This window comes from Vigna unguiculata, chromosome 3 (assembly GCF_004118075.2).
Source record: "Vigna unguiculata cultivar IT97K-499-35 chromosome 3, ASM411807v1, whole genome shotgun sequence".
Classification (NCBI taxonomy): Eukaryota; Viridiplantae; Streptophyta; class Magnoliopsida; order Fabales; family Fabaceae; genus Vigna; species Vigna unguiculata.
Genome location: NC_040281.1, coordinates 57,035,133 through 57,063,045, shown reverse-complemented (window position 1 = coordinate 57,063,045; position 27,913 = coordinate 57,035,133). Strand labels below are relative to the sequence as shown.

At 31.5% G+C, this 27,913-nt stretch overlaps 1 protein-coding gene across 2 annotated transcripts; it reads right to left on the bottom strand.

The window, feature by feature from the left end:
- Positions 1 to 98: 98 nt before the first annotated feature.
- Positions 99 to 19,838, bottom strand: LOC114177747 (dicer-like protein 4). 2 transcript variants are annotated; one of them, XM_028063253.1, is made up of 25 exons: positions 19,513 to 19,838; positions 18,873 to 19,050; positions 18,613 to 18,723; positions 18,285 to 18,425; positions 18,093 to 18,165; positions 14,970 to 15,034; positions 14,567 to 14,692; positions 14,362 to 14,490; positions 13,851 to 13,989; positions 13,534 to 13,633; positions 13,227 to 13,419; positions 11,158 to 11,318; positions 10,870 to 11,076; positions 10,483 to 10,748; positions 9,709 to 9,983; positions 9,199 to 9,635; positions 8,883 to 8,983; positions 6,525 to 6,730; positions 6,234 to 6,443; positions 3,608 to 4,069; positions 3,204 to 3,476; positions 2,220 to 2,555; positions 1,151 to 1,457; positions 973 to 1,072; positions 99 to 517 (listed from the first exon to the last, which is right to left on the bottom strand). In XM_028063253.1, exons 1-25 carry the CDS (start codon positions 19,662 to 19,664, stop codon positions 367 to 369), a joined length of 4,899 nt encoding a protein of 1,632 aa, XP_027919054.1. In that variant the 5' UTR covers positions 19,665 to 19,838; the 3' UTR covers positions 99 to 366. The 2 variants fall into 2 exon arrangements, with proteins under 2 accessions (XP_027919054.1, XP_027919055.1); XM_028063254.1 differs by lacking the exon at positions 18,873 to 19,050 and having other exon boundaries at positions 19,513 to 19,530.
- Between the last annotated feature and the right edge of the window lie 8,075 nt (positions 19,839 to 27,913).

The window sequence follows — 27,913 nt, the reverse complement described above, 5'->3', positions numbered from 1 at the left end:
GATGAAGGAAATTTAAGTTTAGGACTAATTTATTATGACTTTTGACTAAACAAGGAAGCCAATATAATGACTTTTTCCTTCGAGAAAAAAGGATCATATAGAGCAACGGTCAAACAATGATCATTTATATTTCAAATGTATAGAAAATTCACGGTTATATCTGAGGTGCAGTTTACATACAAGTTGAAGATCTAACTATGAGACCAAAACAATACATATCTATAAATTATGCTTTCCAATATATTACCTAAAGAATGAGAGCATTCAGAAATTGGAAATGACAGCCTCAATAATGAAGACATTACTAGAACAAATTACCTCAGACTTATGAGACATGATAGTTGTTCTGGAACATGTTAACTACCACTAGCAAAAGTAGCCTACCTGTTGCAGGTACCAAAATGCACCCTCAGCCGCACTCTCTGCAGCATCTTTCTTTTTCGTCCGAGGTTCGCCAACAAACTCTAAAATAGTATCAGGGGCCTCTTCTATCTCCAAGGTCATCTTGTAAGTGAATCTAAAAATGGAACAATAATAAGGTTATGGATATTTTTCTTATGTCTTTTCTATGGTTCTAATTATCGTTGATAGCTACTTCTCAACTTCTACCAGTGGATGAAATAAAGATTTTGAGTCAAATTCCAAACAAGCTTAAACCTGATAGTAAGGATATCTAAAGTGTCTCTTGTCCTATACCAACAATGAAGATTGGATTTTGATACTTTGACAAAGTTTTTGTTAACAAACTTTGACAAACTCTTTACCAAACCTTTCTTTTCTCTTTCCAAATCATGATAAATTATCTAAAAAAAAAAATATTGATCCAATTGAGTGCTATTGAATTGTTAAAATTGTCAAAAAAAGTGTCAAAAAATCTTTTCCTTTAAACATGTAATGTCCTATTACTATCCCAGTTACATCACAGGCTAAACAAATTTCTAGGTCAATAAAAAAAAATAACAAGGCACTCACTGTTTGAGGTGATCTGGTCCCTCTTCTTTGCAGCATTCAAATGAAGGAGGTTTCCAGCAATAAGCAGCACACAATTCATACAGTCGTGATCTTGCGGTTCCTATTTGCAAAGAATATAAAAAAGTATTTAGGATTAACAAGACACAGGCTCAGTGAGAATACAATGATTTTACACTACCTGTCCCTGATGATTCACTGCTGCAATGATTTTCAAATATTTCACTGGGTTTTTCCCTCGCGGAAGATTGAAGCAGTTGGCCAATAGGTTTCACACATGGAGAGCATATTTCATCTGTATCTTGGATAGGTCGAATTTCTGGGTTTGATTTGCTGTACAAGTCTGCAGTTACCATTATATTCTTGGCAATACTGGTATCTGTTACATCAATGGGAGTTTCATCATAGCCAATAAGTTTTGGTTCCATTTTAGAAGTTGATTCCAGAACTTCTTCCAAAGTTTTTGACTTTGCTTTCCAGCCTTGAGCCTGCACATCCATACCCATTACCGCTCAAATCAATTTTTAAAATCAAACAATATATAGCTCCTGGGCTTGCAGCTGGGGAAGATAAAAATGCATCTTTCCAATTGTTTTTTATAACAGCAATCCAAGACTAGGCTTCCGGACTTTGTATTTAACCCCCACCTCATTTATTTTAAAAAAAATCTCATGAAATTATTGGAAAAATTCAAGTCCTACATCGATTAGCAATAGAGTGTGAAAAAAGTCTTAAAAACCAATTTTGTGGAGTTGAGTTAGATACAAATCTAATTTAAGATGGTACAAGAGTTAAATCCCAATTTCAAGAAAAATAGTTGTTGAAAAAGGAAAAAACTATAATTGTGTTAAGGCACAGGAATGAGCTTAGAAGATACTACTTTCCATCAGTGCAAACTGAAGTATATAAAGAGCAGAAATTGACAGACATAATAAAACACAATTCACTAGATGACTCTACGGAATACCTAAAAAGAAAAAAAAAAATTGTAATGAAAATTTCTCCATAGTAATGGACATCATTATTCCGAGAGTGTAAAGCTCCAAACGAAGAAATAAGAAACATCTTAAGACTTCAACACTTGTTTAAAAAGCAGTAGAGTATTTAAAAATTTAAAGGTGATAAGCACTATTGATTTCAGAACAGTACTCACCTGGGGTATCTCACCAGACAACAAAGAAATGTAAATTCTATGGTGTTGAGTTGATAAAAGAGGATGAAAAACATACAACTAAACATGATTGTTTTACCTTGAACTTTGAAAAAAGCATAAGTGAAGCAATTCTACAAGCCTCCTTTTTATTTTGGCCAGTTGCGGAAGCTGTTTCACATACATTGTTCCCACTCGCTTTGGCTTCAACTAAAAACATTTTAGTCAGTTTTAATGGCACTGACAGAAACTCCAACTCCAAATTATGAGCTTGGCAAAGTTCTCGCAAATCCCTAATAGGACTCAGCTGCAAGCTTGATGAGAATTTCATGATTGGGTCCAAGAACGAAGTCATAATTTCCCAAACTTTGTTCAAATTGAACCCAGTATCTAGAAGGATGGCACCAACACAAGATTCCACTAAGTCACCCAGTGCCTGAAGCAATCAATGATGTCAAATTTATAAATCATATTTTTTTATGCAAAATAAAAAAGCAAGACATACCTATCAGAAAATTATGAGATGCATAGAATCTAACGTAAAAAGTTTCCTAATTCTCTTAGAAGAGTTACTCATGACATTAATTAAATCCATCTTATCTCAATTGGACAATAAAAAGACTCCTGGGCTTCCCTACCCAGCATTTACTGGTTTATTTTTTGTGATTTTTTCAAAAATATTGGCAATCATTTGGATGGGTTGGGGTTTACTTCCTTGAACAAGAGCTCAGGTTCTCTTTTAGTATTCCATTTATTTGCTCTTTTCATATTCCTAGTAAGAGCATAATGCCAGGGCTAGTGGATCGCATCACCTTACAACAAGCATCTATGGCAGAATAAAAATTGTATGTGTTAAAAAAAGAAGTAAAATATGAAAACTTTACATGTGTTGTGACGTGTGTGTGTGTGTGCATGTAAGAGAGAGAGAGAGAGTAGAGCATTATTCTAGATAAAATAGCCAAACCAAACTTTAAAATGGATCCAGATGTTTTACTAACTTCATCTGAAATTAGTAAATGTATAATAATAATAGCAGCAACAGCACCAAGGTGTAGTAACTTTGTATAAAGGCTGTACTATATACCTTGGGACATTTTGGGCCTTCTTTAATGCCACTCTCTGTTGTAGGACCTCGAACGTAGTCTACATACTTTTTTATCGCCTCAGACAAGCCATTTGAATCACATAAAAGATATTTATCAAAACTGCGATCTACTGTTACACAGGCAAATGCCTTGTTGTTAACAGATAATGATCTCAAATCTGTCAATTGACCAGGCTTTAGTTTGGGATAAGCTGAGAATAGATATGAAGCAATCAAATAATCCAGGACAGCATCTCCAAGAAACTCCAATCGCTGCAAGGAATTATCACATTTAAAAAAATTAAAGACCAAATATCTCACTGGAATTCATAGAACTATAAAGTAAAGGAAACTAGTTCTTTTATGAAGTCAAAACCAGGAGGAAAAAGAGAAGTTGCACAAACCTGATAACAGCCTCCTCCAAGCTTATTGTAAGAAGGGTGCACAAATGCCTGGAGAAGCAGACCCTTATGAAAAAATTGATGTCCTAGCTTACTTTCAAGAGAAGGAATGTCCACATCAGAAGAAAGAGGTAAATAGCCAGCACTTGCCATGCAAATATCAAGAACTTGTGAAGCTTCAAAATCAACTCGTATGCCAATCCAAGTAAGAAAGGCAATTGCGGCTTTAAAGCCACTGTCAACTAGGAATGCTCCAACCAGAGCTTCCACCACATCAGCAACTGTTTTCTTATGTAGCCAATGATGATTTTTGTTACATCTGGTTTCAGTTACTTTTCCTTGCTCCTTAACAGAATTTGCACAAAAGTGTATGCTTTCTTCAGTTTCTTTACAACAAATTCTCGGGCAAGGACGGCCTAATGCATAGAATTGAGAGGGATCAAATGTCTGATCGCATATATAGATCTGCAAGAGAGAACAGGGAGATAAAGTTGAAGACAATAAACATAATTATGAATCTTAAGAAAGTTGAAAGAGAAAGTGTTCTATCAATAAAAAAAAATGAAAGATTACAAAAAATTTGTGTGTAGATATCATGACCCAGGCGGAATGACTCAAACTAATATAACAATACAACCTAATTACATTAACCCATTCTAAAGCCAGATCTCAAGATAGAAAAATGGTATCCAGATTATAAGCCTTACTAAATTGTTTAGTCAATCTCTATATTTCAGTTCGAGGGGTACTCTAGTGCCTTCAATCGTCAGTTAAGATTTGTACTGGGTTTGTATTTATTGGGAGTATCTAATATACAATAGCATATCCAGTATTAGCAGTTGTGTTTATACTTTATCTTCTAGGAAGAATCTAAGGTTGTGTTTCAAATCTAATTTAAAATTTATATCTAACTTTAATCTTGTATGATGCTTTTACTTGTCACATGAGATTGAATAATACACATGAAGCTGATGTGAATACTCTTCTCATATATTGTATTTCTTTCTTCAATTCCAGACTAGCCCAATCCTATTTTTCTTGCCCCGATACAGTATATACTTTACTTTATTTTAAAACTCTAATAAAGGTTGTAACATCGATTGAGGAAAAAAGATGACAGAAAATTGGTTAAGGTGATTTCAACATGTACAATGAAAGCCACAAGAAACAGCAATCACAAAACTAGATGTCATGACTCGTAATTTTGTGAAAAAGTGGAGTGGGAGACCAAAAGGTATATTGGAGGAAGTTTGTCAAGGGAGATCTGAAGTTGAATAATATTCCAACTTTAAAGGCATTGAAGTTTGTTAACTCTTCAATTGAAGCAGGTTACTTTTGTATGCTTGATTCTTTCTTGTTGTTTCCTTCGTTTACCATTTACAAATAGTTTGTGACTTCTTACGGTTATCGTATTTGATGTTGTTATGGTGGACGCTTTTATAGTCAATTTGTTCAGTTATTTCCACAACACATATCCATTGATCTCTTTTTTTCCACTGCTATTGCTCCCTGTATCATTACTAGTTGTGGAAATTTCAACTTCATCTTCACTCGTTATTATCATCAGCCGCACGGTGTAAGATTTCTGAAAGACAACTTTTTCTTTAAATAATTTCCAAAGCTCTTCTTTCACATGTTTTTGAGTTTTAGTGCAGGCTACAACATTCTTTGCCATTAGATGCTCTTTTGCTTTGGTAATTCTACTTTCATAATTTTTCCACAATAACTACAAATGGATTGTGTTCAAGTTTGATTCATTCAGATGACAATGTTTCCAACTCGAGTCATTTCTATGGGATGTTCTTGAACAAACCTGTTCAATTGCCATTGTAGTTGTTGAAAAGTAGGAGATCATTTGTTTCATAAATTCAGAGAATAAGTATTGAGTGGAAAAAAACAAGAAAAATTAAGAAGGTAGGATGGCGCTAAAAGGAAAGGAAATAGAAATAAAAAGAAAAGGAAAGACTTGCAGTGGAATGACTACAACAACATGGTGGTAGCACGTCAGATACAACTGGACAACAAGTGTGGAATGCCAATAGCATGACAACAACTACAGGACCACAACGATATGGGGTGATGGAGCTGTGGGATGTCAGCAAATGTGTGACAACAACGACACTGCACAAGCATGAGAGGAGGTCACTAGGTAGGACAGCTTTAGGTTAAGGCTAGGATGCAATTAGGTTAAACTTTCTGCTATCGATGGTTGGATTTGGTTCAGATTATATTGCCCAACCCTCTTTTATATAAAAAAAAAAACCTACTGAGCCAACACTATGTGTAACCACCCGAAAAGAAAATTAGGGGATTTTAGTGCCTTGGGTGGGTTGCACAAACTCAAGGCTTATTCTTCTTCATTTTGAAAGGGAGCACTGTGCAGTTCACAATTTCTGCCATGGTTGCTCCAGACCGCCATGCGAGTTCGCCAATATGGTGTGTTTGTTGGCAGAAACAAAGACTCTAAATCAAGAGTAAATATGCCAAATAAACTCCTAATTTCAATCCCTTAATTTTATGAATTTTCTACAAACAAATCTATATTTATTAATAGAATCAATCTATATTTATTGTACATAGTAAATGTATAATATTTATACCCATATTTTGATGCTTAGTATAGTTTTACCTGCAAATTGCGCCTAATGGCCAACTTCAACAAATTGGAATTATTTACAGCATTGGAACGCCTTTTTGTTAGGTCTCCTTCATGAAGGCTGTCATGCATGAGAAAAAAATGGCGTGCAACAACAAATTTAAGGAAAGCATCACCAAGTACTTCAAGTCTTTCAAGGGAAAAGCGCTCCTGACACTTCTCAGTGGTGAGAGCCTCTAAAATCTGGTAATATGTTCACAATTGTTAGATAATACACTAATGAGAAAGTAATGTAAATAATACATTTAATTTAATATGACTTACTCTAAGGGCACTAACTTCGGCTGCCTCGGGAAAAGAAAAAGATAGCAATTGCTTTAGTTCAATAGCCACCAGCAAGTTTCCAAGTCGATGCATAATTGAAGGTAGCAAAGATATGGAACTGCCAATATCCTTCGAAAAGCCCATTATTTTCAGTTCACATAGCTCAGGAGGTAAATAAATTAAATATTCATCCAGCTCCTGTGGTTCTGTCAGACATTCAAAAGTTACCAACATTTAAATAAAATTCTGATGAATTATCAGCATATAATACAACTCAAAAACCAAAAATCAAATATACAAATCTGAACATAGTCAAGGTACACTTTTTAAATTGCCAACACAAAAATCATAAAGAAACCCTCACAGAGCTCACTGTTAGAAGAAATGAGAATATCTTCATTATTTATAGAAGAATTCATTCAAAGCAATCTTAAGAATGAATTTTGGATTTTATATCTGTATATTGTGAGAAGAGAGAAACAAAGTCAGTATTTTCTGAATACCCTCAAGTGATTTATCTATATATAATCAGAATTGGTATCAAGATACACTGAACCCAATTAATACTAAGCTACTTGGAAAGATATAGAACATCAAATGGTCCTTTTCCAACAATACCCCTCAAGTTGGAGGATAAATGTTTTTCATTCCCAGTTTGCATATTATTCTTTCAAAATTTGGACTGTGCAATCCTTTAGTCAGAATATATGCAAGTTGACTTGTGAAGGTACATGTAGAATACAAATAAAACCCTATAGCACGGAACAGGATTATAACCTATGTTGATTACTGATCTATTATCACAAAAGAGCTTCATAGGTCCATCCCACCCAATTAATCTTCAAGCCTTCTACGACATAATCCAGCCTAAGCAAATCACAAATACATGTGCCATAGCTAAGAAATCAGTTACAGCACTAGATATAGCTAAAATATTTTGATTTTTACTTCTCTAGATTACCAAGTTTCCTCCAATAAATGTATAATATCTAGACATGCAGATGAGATTGTGGCAAAAGCTCAAGGATGGAGAGGCACAAGGGTGCTGCTTCATTTTGCAATAGACAAGTTGCAATGATACATTCATGACATAATGTACTGTGATGCCCTCGTCACGGTCATGCGAGGCTTTGTCAAGGTGGCTTGACTGGTGGGAAAGAGGAGAGAAGAGGGTGAAGGGGAGTAGTAAGTAATGGCCCATCACAGTAGTGCAACAAAGAATAAAGAGGATCAGCACACAAAAGATGAGTGAAACCATAAAATCTAATTTGAAGCTATAAATCTAGACCAGTGAAGTTAAGGGTTAAATATAGATGCAATAAGGTAGCAAAAAATATTAATTCGAACTAAAAATCTGATGCATTTGCACCATTATGATGTTGTAAAATGGGCTTTTGTGGACAAATTTAGCCCACTGTATCCCAACAAAAGATGAGGTGAATTCAGGTCTAGGATTTAAAATTATAATTCTAATAATTCACAAAGCAAACATTCTAATTAATTATACACATGCAATTAAGGGAGTAATAGCAGTTTTGATTTGTTTCCGTGTCTGTAAAGTAGATAATTTAATATCCCTAATTAAGGTCCTGATTTGCTGTAACCCTAAAAGCTTTTTATGTCATCTGTATCACCCATTTCAGTATATGGGAATAAACTTATTTTCATGGTATCAAAGCAACTTTCTGAATTGTAACAACTAAGTTTATTCCCATATACTGAAATGGGTGATATAAATGGCATAAATAACTTCCTGAATTGTAAAAACAAACTGTTCCTGGAGAATACTACCCCTCTAACACATGAACTGCGACAAGGAGACACTTCTACCACTGAATACTACCACTCTCTCACAAGGCACTGGCAGCAACTGAACATTTATGAACACATGATGTGGTAGTGTCTTGGAGATAGCAAGCAGTACAAGCTCCCGGAGAACAAGCACCATATATACCATCCTGCTCGAACTAAACAAGAATTTGGATGAGGTCAGAGGGAGAATTCTGGGCACTAAGTCACTAATATCCATGAGGTTTTTGTTGATGTTAGAAGAGAGGAAATCAGGAGAAAATTATGTTGAGTGGAGAAACTGATGGCATGTGTTCATTGAAAGATTTGCACTTGCAGCAAGAGGACCACAAAAGAAAAACAGGGGATGATGCGATCATTCAAGACAGTTTTGGTGCATCATGATTTATTTTGTGGAGTTTCCTGGTCTGTTTTTTTCAGTTAGATTTATTTCCTAGTGTTGCTGGCTATAACATTCCATGTATTTCAAAATATTTCATGGTTGTAAGAAGTGTTAACAATTTTTCCTTTTAATTAAAACAGTTCTAGTCAAGATAACATATTCAGTACCTGCATCCTCACGCTTTCGGTTGTGTAGCAGGTTGTGCAAATTGGGGAGTGGTTTTACACGCAGAAGCGGTTGTTCTGGGTATTTGAGATGAATGGAAAACCTGATATCAAGCATGCACATTTTTTTGTCAAATAGCATAAGCAATATATGATATTCCAACTTATATGCATACACATTCAGATATCTAACTAAATCAGTTAATCAGGAATCTGAAAGATGCCCATAAATATGAATGTTTTTACCAATATAGAAGAATCGGGTATTCAAAATTAAAATGCAATAAGAATAAAGCCGTAATAATAACCAGATACCCACTTTTCAATTAAGTCATCCACGTAGCTTGAAGTGCCTGATTCTTTATGAAGACTAAATCCAGTCTTTTCATAATCAATATTTGTGACAAAATAAAATGTCTTTTTATGTGGGGCATACACTAAACCATTCTCCACATCTCTTACACTTCTGTAACCATTGGCAAGTTTCAGGTGAATATCAAAAGAGCTTTTTCTTTTGTCCATAGTATATTTTGGATGCCTGAAGATTGGTGACCAAAGGCATCTTTTCACTGTCTTCCAATCTACTTTCATGGCATTTCCATATTCTTGCAATACGACTGGAAGCAAAAGGTAGAAGGTCAACGAGCTTGTCTGAGCTTCAGCAGCCATACCCAAGTCTACAGTATCGGAAACAAATTCTAATCTATCCAGAATAATTTTGAGGAACATTTCTTGAAATTTCTCTGCCATCTTAATCTGCGGGATGGAAAACTCCAAGCATTAACTTTAAATTCTCTGTTTTTATTTTGATAAAAAAAATGTCATTTACCTCGTCTTTGTCAAATTCTACAACTCCAAATGGGACAAATTTTGTCATCACAGATCGTCCATGAGCAAGATGGAGATCAAGTTCTAATTTCTCAGCCTCCATTGGAAGAGGGGCCATGATGAAAAGACCAAACTCTTTGTAGACCCTATCCTCTGGACATGGACTAAATTTTATGTAGTACGAGTTGAGATGGGTGATTTCATCCTCGTTAGTCCATGACTGACCAAAGGCAGAAGGAACTAGCATCTCATGTAATTCTCCTCTTGAGATGGCATCTGCAAAAAAGGAAATTAAATATAGTAGAACACAACATAGTGATATAGTTACATTTACAGGCATAAGTTGATAAAAATCCACTTGGTAATAGTATTACATCTGAAAACAGATAAAAATCTTCCCATTAGAGACTATAAACAGGTAAAGATACACGAAGAATTTGATTTGATCCATTTTGGTATGAAAAACTTTACACAATCTTCTAATCATGTGTTACTGCATCACCAAAAGAGTTTATACACTGACAGTATGATTAACACTAAATCCATAGACATGTATGTTACAATAATAATTACCAAAATGGGATTGTGTAGAATTTCAAAAGACAGGAAGTGAATTGTATGGCAACATGCTGGATAAGTCATTCTACTTAATACGCTCATTGACCACTAAATATGCTCGACAGTTTGTAATAAAATACAACTTAAATGGTAAACTTTTGAAAACCCACTGAGACAATGAAAGTATTGGCTAATAGGAATGAAGCTGAAGTTTGACCTTCACATTCATCTTCATCAGTAGAGCCAGAAACCTGTTCTTCTGGTTCTGCATCATCTTCCTTTGGCAAGAGACAATCACTTAAAGCGCCTAATTTATACAGTTCTTCTATTGCTGTCAGGCAAGCATCTCGTTTGGAAGCCTCCATAGACAACTGTGGCGCACCCAAAATTTGGTGTATTGGTGCATTGGAAGGCAATCTTATGTGGCAAACAATTCCCTCTGAATCATCTAAGAAATAAAAATTTGGCTTGGGGTCAAAATACCTGCAAAGATAGATTATTATATTTTAAAACAGTGTTTGTATTTTATTTACTTGAAACTCCTTATTAGGTATATAATTTGGATAAAAAATTAAAACAAGGTCCAGTTTAAATAAGCTCATACTCATCATGTGGAAGCTTTGAACAATACTGGTGAAGCAATGAGATACTATATCCAGAACTAACAGAAGCACCAGTCGACTCAACTCTGAAAATTCTTTCCTCAGGGATGATGTGTGTCTCATCAGATGTTCGAAAAGTAACTTCCATATTCATTCGGTGTTCATCTTTCTCAAAACCATCAATTATGTCAAGCTCCTTCTTATTACCACTGCAACAAGAGGAAGATTTCAAAAATAACCAAATGGATGGGTTTGTTTAAATTACTTCTGAAATCTATCAGCAAGAGTACCTGTCCACCAAAAAAGCATATTCAGACTGAGGCATGCGTGCACGGCCTCTTGACTGTATAAAGCTGGCAACAGTTTCTGGAAGATCAAACCGTATGACGAGGCAACATGTCTGAATGTCAAGTCCTTCTTCACCAACTTTGGTTGCAACCAATAAATTCAACTGTTAACAGCATGAGAAACATCGGCACACACATTAGTGGAACTAACTATCTGACAAGCTAGGAAATATATTTACATATTTAAGCCATGATCACATTTATCTTTTTCCTCAGTATACCATCTACCACCTTTAACACCAATAAGGCTCAAAAGTATGAGCAGAAAAGTTAAAATTATATATTTTACAAAACTCCCCCAGTATCTCCCAACCATTCCATAGTTTTGCAATATAAGATACATTTAACATTCCCACAATACGTTTAATGCCACATCAGTATATTAATAAACAATCAAATAACCATTTCTTTAGTTTATAATAGCAAATGATTACAAAACTTTGCCACATGCATTACATAATTGAATTTCTAAGATTAATAAAGTCTACTTTGCATTGATGGGAGTTGATTATAGGGATATGCACGGGAGTTAGGATGAAGGTGTACTTTGGCAGTGAGCACAGGGCAGAGAAGCATTGATTCTTAATTTATTTCTTTTCAGTTTTCACAATTTTTCCTGCAATTTCCATTGTAATTAGAGCTTCCTCTCTGAATTTCCTCCTATTGTAATTTCGATATCTATCAGATATTCAATTCTATATAATAAGTAATTGATCATGTATAATTACGACTATTTAATTATAAAAATAAACAGTTCATCCTATGTAACCAGAGAAATGTCTAACCTCATACAAGTCATCTTATAGAAGACGTGCATCTTGTATTGCCAGAGTAGGGCATCTAGTACTTAGTGACTAATGAGCGTCTAGTGAAGCCACCTATCTCAGTGACGTTTTTACTCAGAAGTGTGAAGCATTGTTCACTTTTTTTCTCTACGTGTTTAGGCATGTTTCAAGAAAGTTAGTTACGATAGTTATGAACTAACATAGGAACCTGTATCGGTAGTTAAAACTAACTTAAGAGTTGTTGTCAACTAAAAGACTAAGAGAATGAGTTGAGCGAGAGTTCGTTGTAAAGAGAAAATTTTCGAAATGTAATCTGTGATAGTGAATTATGTCACGGACATAGATTGAAGTTCACACTTCAATTGAGCAAAGTTAATTTTTTGTGTTGATGCTTCCATTGTTAACCTTCTACGGATTCTTTGCAGCTTGTTTCTTTGTTATCAAATTCTGTTTGTGTTAGTAGAGCATCTTGTAGTGAGTATGCTTGGACTATTCCACAACATATATGTATTATTATGAACTTTTTTGTTATACTCGTATCATATCTTTGTTACTAGATGATATCAAATCTCTTCTATTTATTGTATTCATTTTTTTTTGTCAATAACAATAAAGCTCTCTTGCTGTCTTAGAAAGACGTGATTTCAACTCAATACTTCTCTCTTCCCTAGAGTTTATCAATAAGAATCCAATCAACTTTAGCCAAGATGTTTGTCTTCCCAAAGAAAACTAGCTAGGCACTATGTTTTGTCAAGACTTCTATCGGCAGCATCCAGGGATCAGCTACGACAGTGTAGAGAAATCATTTCCAGGAAAAGGTGCTAAAGTGAGCAAAGACCGTAAATGAACACTCTTCTCACTATAATGAATAATCAGGTAAAATCAAAGAATATCCTATGACAATTAGCAACTTGTACACACAAGTATAGCTTAATTCAGTTATTGAAACTGTAGAAATAGTTAGTATATCCAGGCAATCATTATGTGTAAGCTAGGAGGTTGAGTGTTGGATAACCTCTACACCTAGCACCTAGTTGTAGTCTTTAATGTTTCAACTTCCTTTGTATCTCCTTTATCATTTATATAAATATCAGGAACAGTAGAGGGGTCTCAACAAGCCCTCAAGCATATCTTTTTCTGTTTTAATCTCAACTGAAACAAAAACTAGCATATAGGATAGTAATGGCTTCTACATTCCCAAAATAAAGAGAAATCCAACAGTAGTACCTCTCCAGAGCGAAACTTGTCAAGAATCATGTTCATGGTTCTTCGGGACATACTCTTCAGCCCAGAATGTACTCCTACTAGATAATCACTCCTCCATTGTCTTAGAAGCTTGAGCTTCTGAAGTATGTATGACAGGGATCTCGCAATCACAATTCGATTCACAAAAATAATACATTTCATGTTCTTTTGCAACCTGAAGTTGGAACGTGACATCAGAATTTGCCCAAATGTATTAGCTTCATAACCTAATAACAATGAGACATGTGCTATATGAAAAACATGCATTAAACAGCATAGATTTGTCAACCTAAAGGTGGAAAGTATCCCAAAGAGTCGCAAGAGCTTAGCTGAGAAAAATGGCTCTTTCAATATTTCTGAAGAAGATAAATCATCAGATACATTGTCACCTACAAAAGACATGTTTAGTTGCAATAAAATGAATCATCTATCCAACAAGAAATCTGTTTTAAACATATAGTAAAAATTAACAATGAAAAAACTAATTTAGTGCTAGATAAAGGTTAGCCTAATATCGAGCAAAATGGATGGCTATAGCACCCAGAAAAGAGAAAACCTACTAACAGCTGCGGTGTGATTAAAAAACACCAGTTGATGTAAAAATACCTCTAATGCACTGTAAAGTAAATAGTTCGGCAGCCTGAGCAAGATAAGTGTCACACACAGAGTCATCACTTGAATTTCCTTCTGCCTCCACTAATTCATGCCTCTCAGAACGATCACCACTCAGAAGCATATGACTAGCCTTGGAAAGTTAACGCATATTAGAGAAGAAAACAATAAATATGATGGAAAACCACAGGAATGGACAAAAGAAAAAACGGATATTCCGAGATCTATAACTAAATGCAAAAGGATATATTAGGACTAGACCAAAACCAAGGAAAACATGTAATCAGAAGACTTGTCTAACTGAATTCTAAATAACATTCCCTTATCTTTAGATATCACATCTATACTAGCAAAATCAGTTGTAAAGGGGGGAACCAACAAAATGGAACAAATTACAGCAAACTATTATGTATTATATATAGATTATGCTAAAAAATATATAGACTAAATAATCTATTTTTAGTCAAATTCCTACAGAACTAAAATTTATAATCAAGAGTCTTACTTGCAGTGCTCCCCAAATGCCAAGATTCTGTAAACAGAAAACCACATTATCATGCATTCGGTTCAGAAGTTTCTTTGTATTCATCCGTTTCTGGTGATCTTCTGAACTCCTACCAAGGGTTGCTATGCACTATTGAAATAAAATTATGAAGTGATCAATAAACCTTATTTATCTAGTCATCTCAAAACTCATAGCAAAAGTGCACCTGGCGTTTAATCTCTTCAATTAAGTACATGCTAGTTTCCCCACTTGCAGTTGAAGCATAACGATATATATTAATCACAGGAGTGGTCACATATGATTTCAATTCCTTGTCTTCAACAGAGTAAACCTACAAATCAGATTAAACCATGAGAGATTGGTAACCATGTCTGGTATCTAACCAGTAGCACAACTAGGTAATTATCCACAAGAACCCTGCACTTTGCATACAAGTTAAATATAAAGAATTCAGAAGAGTTCAGACACCAGTATCTTTCTATGGAGATCAAATACTGGAAAGAAGATTTTCTCTCCAGGAAAGGACAGCAAAAGTTTTAATATCTTTTAACAGACAACAAATGCACATGGATTTAAGTATTTCAACATGTTGTACAAAATAGACCTACCTTAGCATCAAGCATATGTTCAAGACTGTTGATGCTTCTTGCCAAATTTGCTTCACTAGAAGCTCCTGAAAATGCAAAGAACCAGCAAATTATGAAATTGTGACAAGGATTTGACATATTTGTAATAAACTACAACAAGAACTCAGTTATTATGCTTATTGAAATAAGCATAGACAATATGAAAGGATCAATTATCAACAATGTAGGAAAATTTAGGGTAACACTCATGGAAAACAGACAAAAATGGGATATAAAAAAAAAAAAAAAAACATTAATATGGAGGAACCACCAGGTAAGAAAACAGTTAATCTTTTTTAAATACAATATTAAAATAAGTTCATTTATATCTATAAACAGAAAGCCCAAGGATACATTCGAAACTGCACAGACATGCATATCATTTATTGTTTCTAAGGACCAGATGGAACAGTCCTGGTTAAGAAATATAAACAAAGTTAAAGGTAAAATCTAAACAAATACTTTTTTGAGAAGTTGTTTCATTTGTTTTACATGGGTGTTTGGTTTAGTCTCCCAATGTTTTGTGCTCCTTCACTTTTCTTTTTATTTAATAAATTTTCATGTGATGATGGCCAATGTAAATAGAGATGACTAATGAGTTTTACAAAAAGAAAAATTAACTAACACTAAATTTTTCCTTAAAAATTTCAGGTCAATACTTATAAAGTTTATATAAAATGTCAGGGACCTTAGTCTGTCCCTTTCACTACCTTCCTGTCCCACACTCAAGAAAAAAGGTCCCCCACATTATATATTTTTCTCTCTCGCGGCATTTTAACCTTTCAGTGTTAACCAATGGCTTCTAATCCAATTATATGGAAAATGGACTAATAGTACCTTTCATGCTTTTTGCCAGCCATGTATAAAAATTTTCATTTAGTATAAAATTGGATTAAAATCTAGTTCAACTATATGCAATAATGGATTAATAAAACCTTCCAATTTTAGATTGAGATACTTCATGCTTTTCCAGCCATGTATAAAATTGAATTAATAGACCACAACCTGTCAGAAAAACTATTTCTAATTATCTATAAAGGAGCAATTGTCCTTAAATAGAATACAAAGATTTCATAACCAAAAATCCCAATTTATGATAAATATGATTTATTCCTACAATTCAGGATCAATGATTATGTACAATAAATATAAAATATATTGTCAGCCTATTAATCATAATTATAGACTGTAATTAAATATCTTAATTATGTAATTAAAATTGTACAAGGAAATATTATTTGCAGCATAAATCATTGGATTCTGACCCTCTCCCTCAAGTTGGTGAGTGGATGTCATCCATTCCCAACTTGCCAACAATAGACTGAAATGTAACACCACTTAGTCCTTTCCAGAAGATACAAATGGTATGAGGTCATTATCCAATTTCTCCTTTACAAAGTGTTTGTCTAATTCAACATGCTTGGTTTTATAATCTTACGCTGAATTATCCGCAACACAGGCATTGTTGCAACACAGAGGGGAGACCAGACTCAGTGGTGGTGAAAAACAATGGCTGGAAAAGAAACTAAGAACAGTGCCAGAAATAACAAAGCTTTTAGGAAAAGAATTAGCACCAACGAACAGTGGGTTCCTTGGAGAGGCAAGGATTAACTTTAACTCTAGATACCATGTTGAAATAAAAAGAAAGAGACATAAGATGAATCCCTAATGTGTATAGAACACGGGAACGGATTTAGTTAATTTTTATATCTTGAATGACCAACTTCAATTTTCCAAAACAAAAAAGTATAAATGAAACTAGTTAAAAATTGAGCAAATTAATTAAAGTTACGTGACTTCTCCTAGGAAAGGGTCACTGAATCCGTTCCCACAGGATTATGTATCTATAAATAGAAAAATACAGATGGATGGGCCTAAGCCCTGTTAATCTAACAGGTTTATTAACATAAATATAATAAACTCAATGGGGAATATTTAACACATTGTCATGTCAGAAAATTTGTTTCTAATATTATTCATAGAGGAGCAATTGTTCTTAAATAGAATACAAAGACTTAATAACTGAAAATCCAAGTTTGTGGTGAATATAATCTATTCCTACAATTCAGGATCAATGATCCTATACCATAAATATAAAATATATTAGTAGCCTATTAATACTCCTAATTATGGAATGTAATTAAATCTCCTAATCATGTAATTAAAATGTAGAAGGAAATATTGACCTTCCTCTGTGTGGCTGACAAATTCCCTTTCTCCATCCCACCGTTTTCCTTTTGTTTATTTTTTTATAGTGTGTCAAGTTAGCCATTTGGAATCAAAAAGTGTTTCACTTGGAATCAATTTTATATATCCAGCACATTTTTGTTTCATTAGGGGGGTCTGGAGGGAATGGAAAGCAGTTTATAATTTTTGCATTGCACAAACTAAGTTGTCCAAAGATTTCATTTTATCTTTCATCCAATAACAATAAATTTAGCTACTCTACCTAATGAACCAAACAAAGTGACCTTTTCCACTCTGCCCCTTAAACCATAGCAAACAAGCGGACCTCTCTTCCTCCCTCATCCCTTCCCTCCTTAAAATCATATGGAGAGACCTCATATTGAAGTCATCACAAGCTGTCCCTCCATAGCTAAAGGACAAGTTTCCACAAGGGTAGGCTTTTGTGAGTTTAACTCCCACTTACTTTCTAATCAGTTAGTTAGTTGTTTTGGTTTGGTTTCTCACTGGTGTGTTTGTTAAAAGGCAAGGAATGGTAAGAACTGTGTAGATGAGAAAATTTTGTATCAATTTTGAATATCTTAGAAGGAGATAATGAAACCCAGGATAACCTATACAATATTAAAGAGAACTTCACATTACAGATCTTATCTGTTTAAGAACCTTATCTTATTCACATCTCTAGTAAGTTGTTTGTTCTTTATTTGATTTGAGGTAGGAGCCTAATAATGCTCAGTTTAATTTCTGTGCTCTTTTGAGTCACATGACACCATAATACATCTTATCCGTTCAATTTTAAAAGTCTATTCTCTATTTTCCCCGTTCTTTACCAAAATCTTGTAATTCAATAATATTGAAAGGTATTAACAATCTTTGCTCTTGTTGGCACTCAACTTTTTGAAATTAAAACTGTCATATTACCTTTTCCAACAACAGGGGATGCGGTCATGCCAAATATACGAGGAACCTTTGAGGAATTACTTTTGTAGAACATCTGACATATTGTCAAACTAAATATTGTCAAAATAAAAACTATGGAAATGGAGAGATTTTATGGAGAAAATTGTGTAACTTCATTTTGAATGTCTGAAGTTGTGCAAAAGTACAGCATACTTTCATGATTACTGCATAAGCATGGTTGCTTTTGACTTGAGCATGATGACATTCATCAAATATCAAAAGTGCAATCATTTCCATCATGATGAAACAATGAGATAAGTTGTGAAGTAATATTTGTGGGGTCATAACAAGAACCTGAAGGGGAAAAAAAAAACATGAGGTGCAATTTTAGAAACAACAAACTCCACTAGATTGAAATTAAGATTCTAACACAGCAGGAGACAATTTTAATTTTTTGCCTGAACAGAATTTCCGGATGCACAATAAAATCATTATGAGAGAAACGTGATTAATTTCAACTTGATCTAACTAGCATTGTCACCTCATATTGTCCAATCTCCTGCTCCCAGTCTTGATGCCGTTTCAAGCGCTTGGAACCTCCACAGAAAATTTGAACCTTAAAATCAGTAGAGTCGGCTATAACCTTTGCTTGCTATATAAACAAAAAATAGGCTTCAGAAACCACATTATGTGGAATTGACCAACATAATAAAACTAAAATTTGGTGGAAGATTAACACAAGAACAAATCAATTCATCCAAATAAATATATTTATCTAGTAGAATATGAATACCAATTCACCTGCTGAACTAAAGCCACAGTAGGGGCAAGAAAGACACATATGTTTTTCTGCGGTTTCCGAATCAAATGGCCCATTTCATGCATAAGAAGCACAGCAATGTGAGTCTTCCCACACCCTGTCCCTAAATATACAATTATATTTTCTTCCATAGCTTTTTTGCACAACTCCAACTGATACCTTCAGAAAGAAAAAGTATTCGTAAAGAAAAGTATTCGTGAGAGTCTTGGAGTTTCAGAAGACAAGTGAGGAATAAAAAACATAAGCACAGTCAAAACCATTCTTCATACATCAGATCATCATGCATTAACTTAAACAGAACAATTACTTTTCAAAATAAAATGCCTAGATTCAAAAGTTCACAGAAGCAAGAAGTTACACTGCATAAACAATAAAACTTGCTGACGCAATTAAATAGTCACATTCCTAGTAGAATAATGAAACACGAGTTTTTCTTTACTTTACTCTATCTCTCATCAGCCAAACAAAGATCAACCAACTCACCACAACAGTAAACACCGCCAAACAAATCCGATAAACCCCAGTGAAAGATAATCTAAAGAACTAAACCCCACTAACCCACTTGCATGTCCCGGTGAAGAACATTATCAAAAGAAAAAAGGGGTGGCGAAAGATACTAACTTTCTTGCAATTTTCCGGGGATCTTTCTTGACTGAGTCATCGTCAAGTTTAAGTTGGGAAAGACTGAGGGACAGTTGTTGCTCAGAGAGACTTAAAGAAGGGTCCATGGAGGATTGGTCGCCGACCGCCACAGAGGACTCTCCGTCAGGCATTACCCTATTATGATGGGAGGGTTCACGGGATCAAAGAACTGAAGAGAGAGACTTACTTTCAATTCCCAATATTTCTTCTTTCTTAAGGAGTCGTCAGCCCAGAAGAGTTACCTTGGTAAGCACGGCCACTGACGACTCTTGTGTGACCCAACATTGATTCTCTTTCTTATAAAGTCTTTGTTCTTTCTTTTGTTTCCAAGACAGACAGACCACCTTTTCGCATCACTTCCAACTTACTCCCCTCTATTTTTTTTATTATTTTATTATTTTAAATCAAATTGTTCTTTTATACATTTAGGTTAAAAACATACAGTGGAAATGGACTGTGTTATGCTAATCTATAAAAATAAGTTATAGTGTATACGTTGCATTTGTTGTTGTAATTATATTTTATCAAATATTTTAATTTTTAGTTTATTTATTGAACAAATTTGTGCCTAAGTGTAATTTTATGACATATTAATTAAGAATAATTAATATATACCAAATATTAAATAAATTCTGATCTAATAATTATTTATTTTATTTTATTTTATTTAGATAAAATATACTTATAAGGATTTATAATTGTGTTTCATATTTTAATGCACACTGATAAAAAGTTTAAAAAAATAATTATATTTCACTGTTTTTAAAAATTAAAATATAATTAAAAATAAAAAGAGTTTAAATTAATAGAACAAATAACAAAAAATAATGATAAACATATAAAAAGTTAAAAAAATAATTAAATACAAATTAAATAATAAAATAATTATATTTTAATGTTATTATAATTTTTTTTTAAAATTAAAATTCGTATCTTTGGAACGTTAAGTCTTCACATTTTATATTTTTATTTTCATTGAGAGATTTTTCAAGTGTCTTAAAGATATTTTAGATTTCTTTTTTTTTTTGTAAAATTCTTAGAAATTCCAAGTTTATTTTGTGTAAGAGAGATATTGGACTTTGTTATTGGTTTGCATATTTTTTTTATTCATTCTTAGAGCCAGTTTTCAAAATAGTTTTAATATTGTGCTTCAGATTTCTTTTATGTCAAATCGTGGAAGGAAGAAAATTTATTTGTTTGCTCATCTGTTGAGGTAAGATATTTGTCTTGTTTCTACTAGGTTCTTTTTCGTCTACTTTTCTGTTGATGAAATAATAACTCAACTTTGTTTTTTAGATCTCCTTCTCGATATTCATTAAATAGTTTTTTACTTTTTTATTTCTTGTATGAACTTTCCTTCTTCATCTTGATCTAAGAGTTTTTTTTTGGGTAATGATAGGTTGACACCCCAAACTTATCACTTTTTTTACCATCTTAAAATTAACTTGTAACCCAAGACTAATTAACTTGTAACCTATGAAAGTGGTAATGAAAGTGGTAAGTTTGGGGTGTCAAAGTATCATTTTTCTTTTTTTTTTCTGCTTCTTAATTAGTTCACATCGGATTGACGGTAGGTAGGTATCATTCAAATACATCGGATTGACGGTAGGTAGGTATCATTCAAACTCAGTAGCTTGATTTTACCTTCTTCACAAAAGGTTCTTCTTCTATTTTTGTAACCGAACTCCATTTTTGTTTCGTTTTTATTGGTGTCCTTCATCAAAGGGTATTTTTCTGCAGCAACGTGGTTAATGGATCAGACAGAAATTTCTTTTACAATGATTCATGAAAATTTTGTGCCTTTAAGCATATTGATTCTTCAAGTAATGATAATGACCTTGACATTAAGAAGGTAAGCTCTTTAAACAGAAGAAAACAAATATATGTAAATATCAGTTTGAGTAAATTAGTGTGAAAACGAATATCATAACTTAGTGGATTTTATTATGTGTCCTTAATTCTTTTTTTTTTTAGGTTTTTAGCAGGTGGGGTTTTGGAGAGCTGACGAAGGAGAGGAAATGATTAAAGTTGAAACTGAAAGTAGTGAAAATTTTCTTTGTGTTGAGGTTTGTTAATGTCTTTCTAGCATAATGCATGTATCACATGAATTGTACTCAAGCATTTGTTAAATATTTTCAAGATTCTGAGATTAATGAAATGATTTATACTTTAATTATCTACGTAAAAACTAAGAAAACTAACTACTGGAGATGTTACCCGAAAACTCATATCTACTATTCGGACACGTGTCCAAAATACTGGTCTTTTGATCATTTGTTAACATTCACCAGCAGGAGACCCGTGCATACACACAGGTTGTGTTTTTTTTTCAATGATTTGAATAATTATTATTGTTATTGGTTTAATTATACAAGATTGATTTTATTGTTTAAATATATTATTTATTTATTTAACCATAACAATTTGTAATAATAATAGGTCGGTGTGAAAGTAAAATATAGGCATATTATGTAATATGGTCCTGTATAAATTAAATACTATAAAATTGATGTTAAAATTTTTAAAAAGAAACATTGTATGTTATATTAAAATAAGATGCATACTTGGTATGATATATTAGAATGAAATGTGTATAATAAAATATAGGCATATGGTATTATATGGTCATGTACAAAATATATACAATGTGAAATTGATGTTAAAATTTTTAAAAAGAAACATTGTATGTTATATTAAAATAAGATGTATACTTGGTATGATATATTATAATGAAATGTGTATAATAAAATATAGGCATATGGTATTATATGGTCATGTACAAAATATATACAATGTGAAATTGATGTTAAAAATTTTAAATAGAAATATATGTAGATATAAACACATGTATATTACATTAGAATAAAATGTATACATATTATGTTATATGGTCCCGTACAAAATATATGTAAGATAAAATTTATGTTAAAATTTTTAAATAGAAACACTTATAAACACATGTATATTATATTAAAATATAATGTGAATCATGGGTTCTTGTTAAAGTAAAATGTGGACGTATTATATAATAATATCCTGTATAAAATAATACAACATGAAATTGTGTTAATATTTTGAAATAGAAACACACGTTGATATAAACACATGTATATTATATTAAAATGAAATGAGTATGCACGGATCGTTGCTAAAGTAAAATGTAATATGGTCATGTAGAAAATAAATATAATATGAAATTGATGTTAACATATTTAAATAGAAACAAATGTGGATACAAACACATGTATATTGCATTAAAATGAAATGCACATGCATGAGTTGTTGTTGAAGTAGAATTTAGGCATACTGTGTAATATTGTCCTATATAAAATAAATACATGGTGAAATTGATGATAAAATTTTAAAATAGAATCACATGTACATAAAAACCCTTGAATGTTATATTAAAATGAAATACGTATGCACAAATTGCTACTAAAATCAAATGCTGTCGTATTTAGGGATGTCAAAAAAATCCGTACCCGCGGATACCCGCAACGGATAAGAAATGAATATTAAAAATGGATACCCGCTACCCGTGGGTATGAGTATTTTTGATACCCGCATGTTAACGGGGCGGGTACGGGTATCATAGTATCCGTACTCGTGGATACCCGTACCCGCTAAACTTTAATTCAGAAAAATTATTACCCCACAAATGAGTCAAAACATTATGAGTCTTCATTATATTAGTAAAAATTTTAATTCAGAAAAATTATATATATATATATATATATATATATATATATATATATTAGTAAAAATATTATGAGTCTTCGTTCAGTAATGGTGGTCAGATTCTTACCCCACAAATGAGTAAATTACTTCCATATACTGTGGAGGCATTGATGTGTCTCTAAGACGTCATGGACCAACATGGAAGGTAATGAAATTAACACTTTTACTTAGATATTTTAATTAAGTGATTGTTAGAAATTTTTACTGAACTCCTTATGTTTTAAGGCTCTTCTAGATTAAAATTGGACAACATGAAACTTTATACAATGTTACAAGAGGTAGACATTGATGAAGTTAGTAATTTCTTTAATATTTTATTCAAAGATAAACTACAATATAAATTGGTAGTGATTTTTTATTTCTTTGTTTTTCAAGAATCAATCGGAGAAAGGGGACTTGTTGATCCAAACAATAATTATGGTTAAATAATTTTTTTTTTAAATATTTTTGTAAATACCCGTGGGTACCCGTGGATATCCGCGGATATGAAAAAAATAGACGGGTACCCGCATAACGGATACCCGACGGATATGGGTACGGGTATGGGACGAATATTTAATCAGCGGGCGGGTAGGGTACGGGGGAACTACTACCTGTACCCTACCCGCCCCGTTGACATCCCTAGTCGTATTATGTAATATGGTCAAATACAAAAAAGAATATAACATGAATCTGATGTTAACATCTTTAAATAGAAACACATGTAGATACAAACATATGTATATTACATTAGAATGAAATGCATATGCATGTGTTGTTGTTAAAATAAAATTTAGGCATAATATGTAACATGGTCTTGTATAAAATAAATATAGTGTGAAATTGATAATAAATTTTTTAAATAGAATTATATTAAAATGAAATACGTATCCACCGGTAGCTGTTAAAGTAAAATGTAGACATATTGTATAATATGATCACGTACAAAAATAAAATATAATAAATCTTTCCAATATTCAATAAATACAATCCAACATCCATTGAGTATTAAAATAATAGTATTAATAAATAAATAAATTAATTAAAAAAAGTAGAACAGTTCTCCACAATTATAATAACAAATAATAATAATAAAAATAACATTAATAATTGAACAAAAATATTAAAATGAAATAAAATTATTGAATAAAATTATAATATCAATAACAATAATGATAAATATATTGCAAATTAAGGAAAACAATGTAAACATAATTAAACATATTGATAAAATATAATTCTACAAATAGTTTTTGAAATGCATATGCACGGATTGTTGTTAAAGTAAAAATTAGACAAACCGTGTAATATGGTCCCGTATAAAATAAATAAACGTGAAATTGATGATAATTTTTTAAATAAAATTATATTAAAAATGAAATGTGAGGTATAATGTAAGCATATTCTATAATATGATCCGGTACAAAAATAAAATATAATAAATCTTTCCAATTTTTAATAAATACAAATTCAACTTTCACTGACTATTAAAATAATAATATTAATAAATAAAGAAATAAATACAAAAATAGAACAATTCATTATATTTATAATAACAAATAATAATAAAAATAACGTTAATAATTGAACAAAAATATTAAAATGAAATAAAATTATTGAATAAAATTATAATATCAATAATATTAATGATAAATATATTACAAAGTGAGGAACATAACGTAAATATAATTAAATATATTCACAAAATATAATTTTACAAATAGTTTCTGAACATTATTAAAGAAATTTAAAATATTTAAATAAGTCAACAAATAAGAATGTGTGAACTTAAAATCTTCATTTACAATCAAAGAAATTTAAAATAATTAAAGAAATTAACTAATTGATAAATAAATATTTATAAATTAAATATGTAATTATTAATTATAAATATATAAATTTAAAAGATTTCAAAACCTATAAAATAAAAAACAATCAATCCGTAGTTAGAAAATAAAAAACAATTATTAAAACTAATTGGTCAATTAATAAAAAAAAATAGAAATAGATCATATAAATTGATTGTAAAAATAAATGTTTTAATCCTTTAAATGTTCTCAATCCCATTTCAAAATAAATTAATTATCACTTTGAAAATGTTAAATTGATAGAAAGTATGTCTATTAACTTGGTCCAATATGTCTATTAAGTTGGTTCAGTGATAGTATAATATTTTGTGTTAATTTGTTTATTATAGGTAGGTTATTTCATTGAAGTAGTTTTTTTTTTCGTTCCATTATAATTTTTTGTGAAATTAATTAAAATTAATTATAAATAGTTCTTCTCATGATAAAATATGGTCAAATCAATTATAAATCCTTCTATTCAAATTTAAAGTTATTTATTATGAAGTGTAACTATGATTAACCATAATAAATTTATTTTACTTTCAATACTTAAATTATATTCATGTGATATTATGATTAATTTAATAGTTATAAAAATAAAAATGTACCTTGTATAAGATTAGCTAATATAGAACATTCCGTTAATAAAAGAAATGTATTATACAGGTATTAAAACGATTATTAGGTATAATTATAAAATGTATAATATTTCTTATTATAAAAATATCAATTAATTAAAGGATTTAAAAAAAGACATTTTTAATTATTATATAAATTAAATAGTCATTTACCTTCTATAATATGATATTACTTATTATAGAAAGATCGATTAATGAGATAAATGTATTATACATTTAATAGCACAATTATTATAAATAATAATAAATTAATAGTTATATAATATTAAAGTAAATTGTATATTTTTTTGTTATTGTTATAATTAATGGTATGTATCTTGTGCAATATGATCTGCAAGCAATATATAATAAATTGTTTTTATGTTTTTTGAAATTTTATTGCAGTTCCATTATAAATAATAATAATGAACCTTTTGTTTTAATTTGTTGTATTAATTTTATTGTATTTATTTGTAGTTATATAAGATAATGGTTTTAGTTTTTTTCAAAATTTCTTTCTTTTAATCTGTAATAAGAAAATTGATATAACAATACTAACAACAATAATAATAACAATAACTTGTATAATATGAAAGTTTTTAAAGATATGAAGATTTTGGACATCAATATTTATTATGTTTAACATAATTATGACCGAGACAAAATAAGAACTTAATGGTACATTTATTTAGCATATGATGAATTAAAATTCAATGCTAACCATGCAAGTATACAATCAACCAAGTCTAAACATCAAAGATAGCATTATCTCATACACTTTTGTTACTCAAACCACATTTTGAAATGCCTTCAACTGCCTTTAGCCGTTTAGGTACCAAAATTCAATTAATCGAAGGTAAATTCAACTCCAAAAACTATCGGTTGTGTAATAAAGCATTTGCAACAACCATTGAACACAAACATAAACACTAAAGGAGCATTACAAACCATAAATCATATAATGCTATTATTAGGACAAAAGTAACACGATAGCAAAAAAAAATTTAAAAATTGTACATGGATTGAGATTTAGTGTGGGAAACCATGGTAATTGTTGTAGTGATCAAAATCATGTTGGCCACAATCAACAACACCAGCCTCACCCAGAATTATTTCATCAAGATTTAACCTTAGTATACTATAATCTTGTTTTACATCAAAGCACTTCAATCTGCAAACAACATCATCAAATGATATTAGTCTAAAAAGCTGCAAAACATGAAAAATCTTGAAAAATACACAATAAATTATGGGTGCCATGGTCTTAGATATATAGTAGATGTTTCTGCTTCCCATTTTGAAGTACATTCACGTTTCTGCCTTCTGTTTTGAAATTGAAATCCTTTCAAAATCTGTAATTGAAGGGCGAAAATACTGTAGATGAATGATCGTGATTGAACTTTGTCATTGTTTTGCAAATTTTTTTTTATTCATTATTGGAGCCAATTTCCAAAATAGTTTTAATATTGTGCTTCATATTTCTTTTATGCCAAATCATGGAAGGAAGAAAATTTATTTGTTTGCTCTTCATCTGTTGAGATAAGATATTTTTCTTGGTCTCTGCTAGGTTTTTTTTCGTCTACTTTTCTATTGATGAAATCATAACTCAACTTTGTTTTCGAGATCTTCTTCTCGATTTTCATTAAATAGTCTTTTACTTCTTCTATAAACTTTCCTTCTTTATCTTGATCTAAGGATTTTTTTTTGCTTCTTAATCAGTTCACATCGGATTAATCGGTAAGTATCGTTCAAACTCAGTAGCTTGATTTTTCCTTCTTCATAAAAGGTTGTTCTTTTATTTTGTTTAACCGAACTCCATTTCCGTTTCGACTGTACTGGTGTCCTTTGTCAAAGGATATTTTTCTGCAGCATCACTGATGACAACGTGGTTAATGGATCAGACAAAAACTTCTTTTACAATTATTCATGGAAATTTTGTGCCTTTAAGCATATTGGTTCCTTAAGTAATGACCTTGACATTAAGAAAATAAACTCTTTAAAAACAAAAAACAAATATATGTAAATATCGGTTTGATAATAATTTTACTATTTTAGCATTACATAAAATTTGGCTTGACATTACTATTTTATAATAATTTTAATTAATTATATATCATATTTAATACAACACAAAAATGTCTATAAACAGTTATGTCCCAAAGACTTTAAGAGCTCATAAAGAATGAGGTTGAGCAGCAA

Bases quoted from the DNA above. Each gene is read 5' to 3' on its own strand.
- LOC114177747 (XM_028063253.1), bottom strand. From the start codon at position 19,664: ATGCCTGACGGAGAGTCCTCTGTGGCGGTCGGCGACCAATCCTCCATG. The intron at 11,077-11,157 runs GTACTCTTGCTG...CTCTTGTTGCAG, and splicing joins TATGCTTTTTTGGTGGACAG to TGGTAATAAGAAGGAGCTTG. The intron at 6,444-6,524 runs GTAAGTCATATT...ACATATTACCAG, and splicing joins CCGAAGTTAGTGCCCTTAGA to ATTTTAGAGGCTCTCACCAC.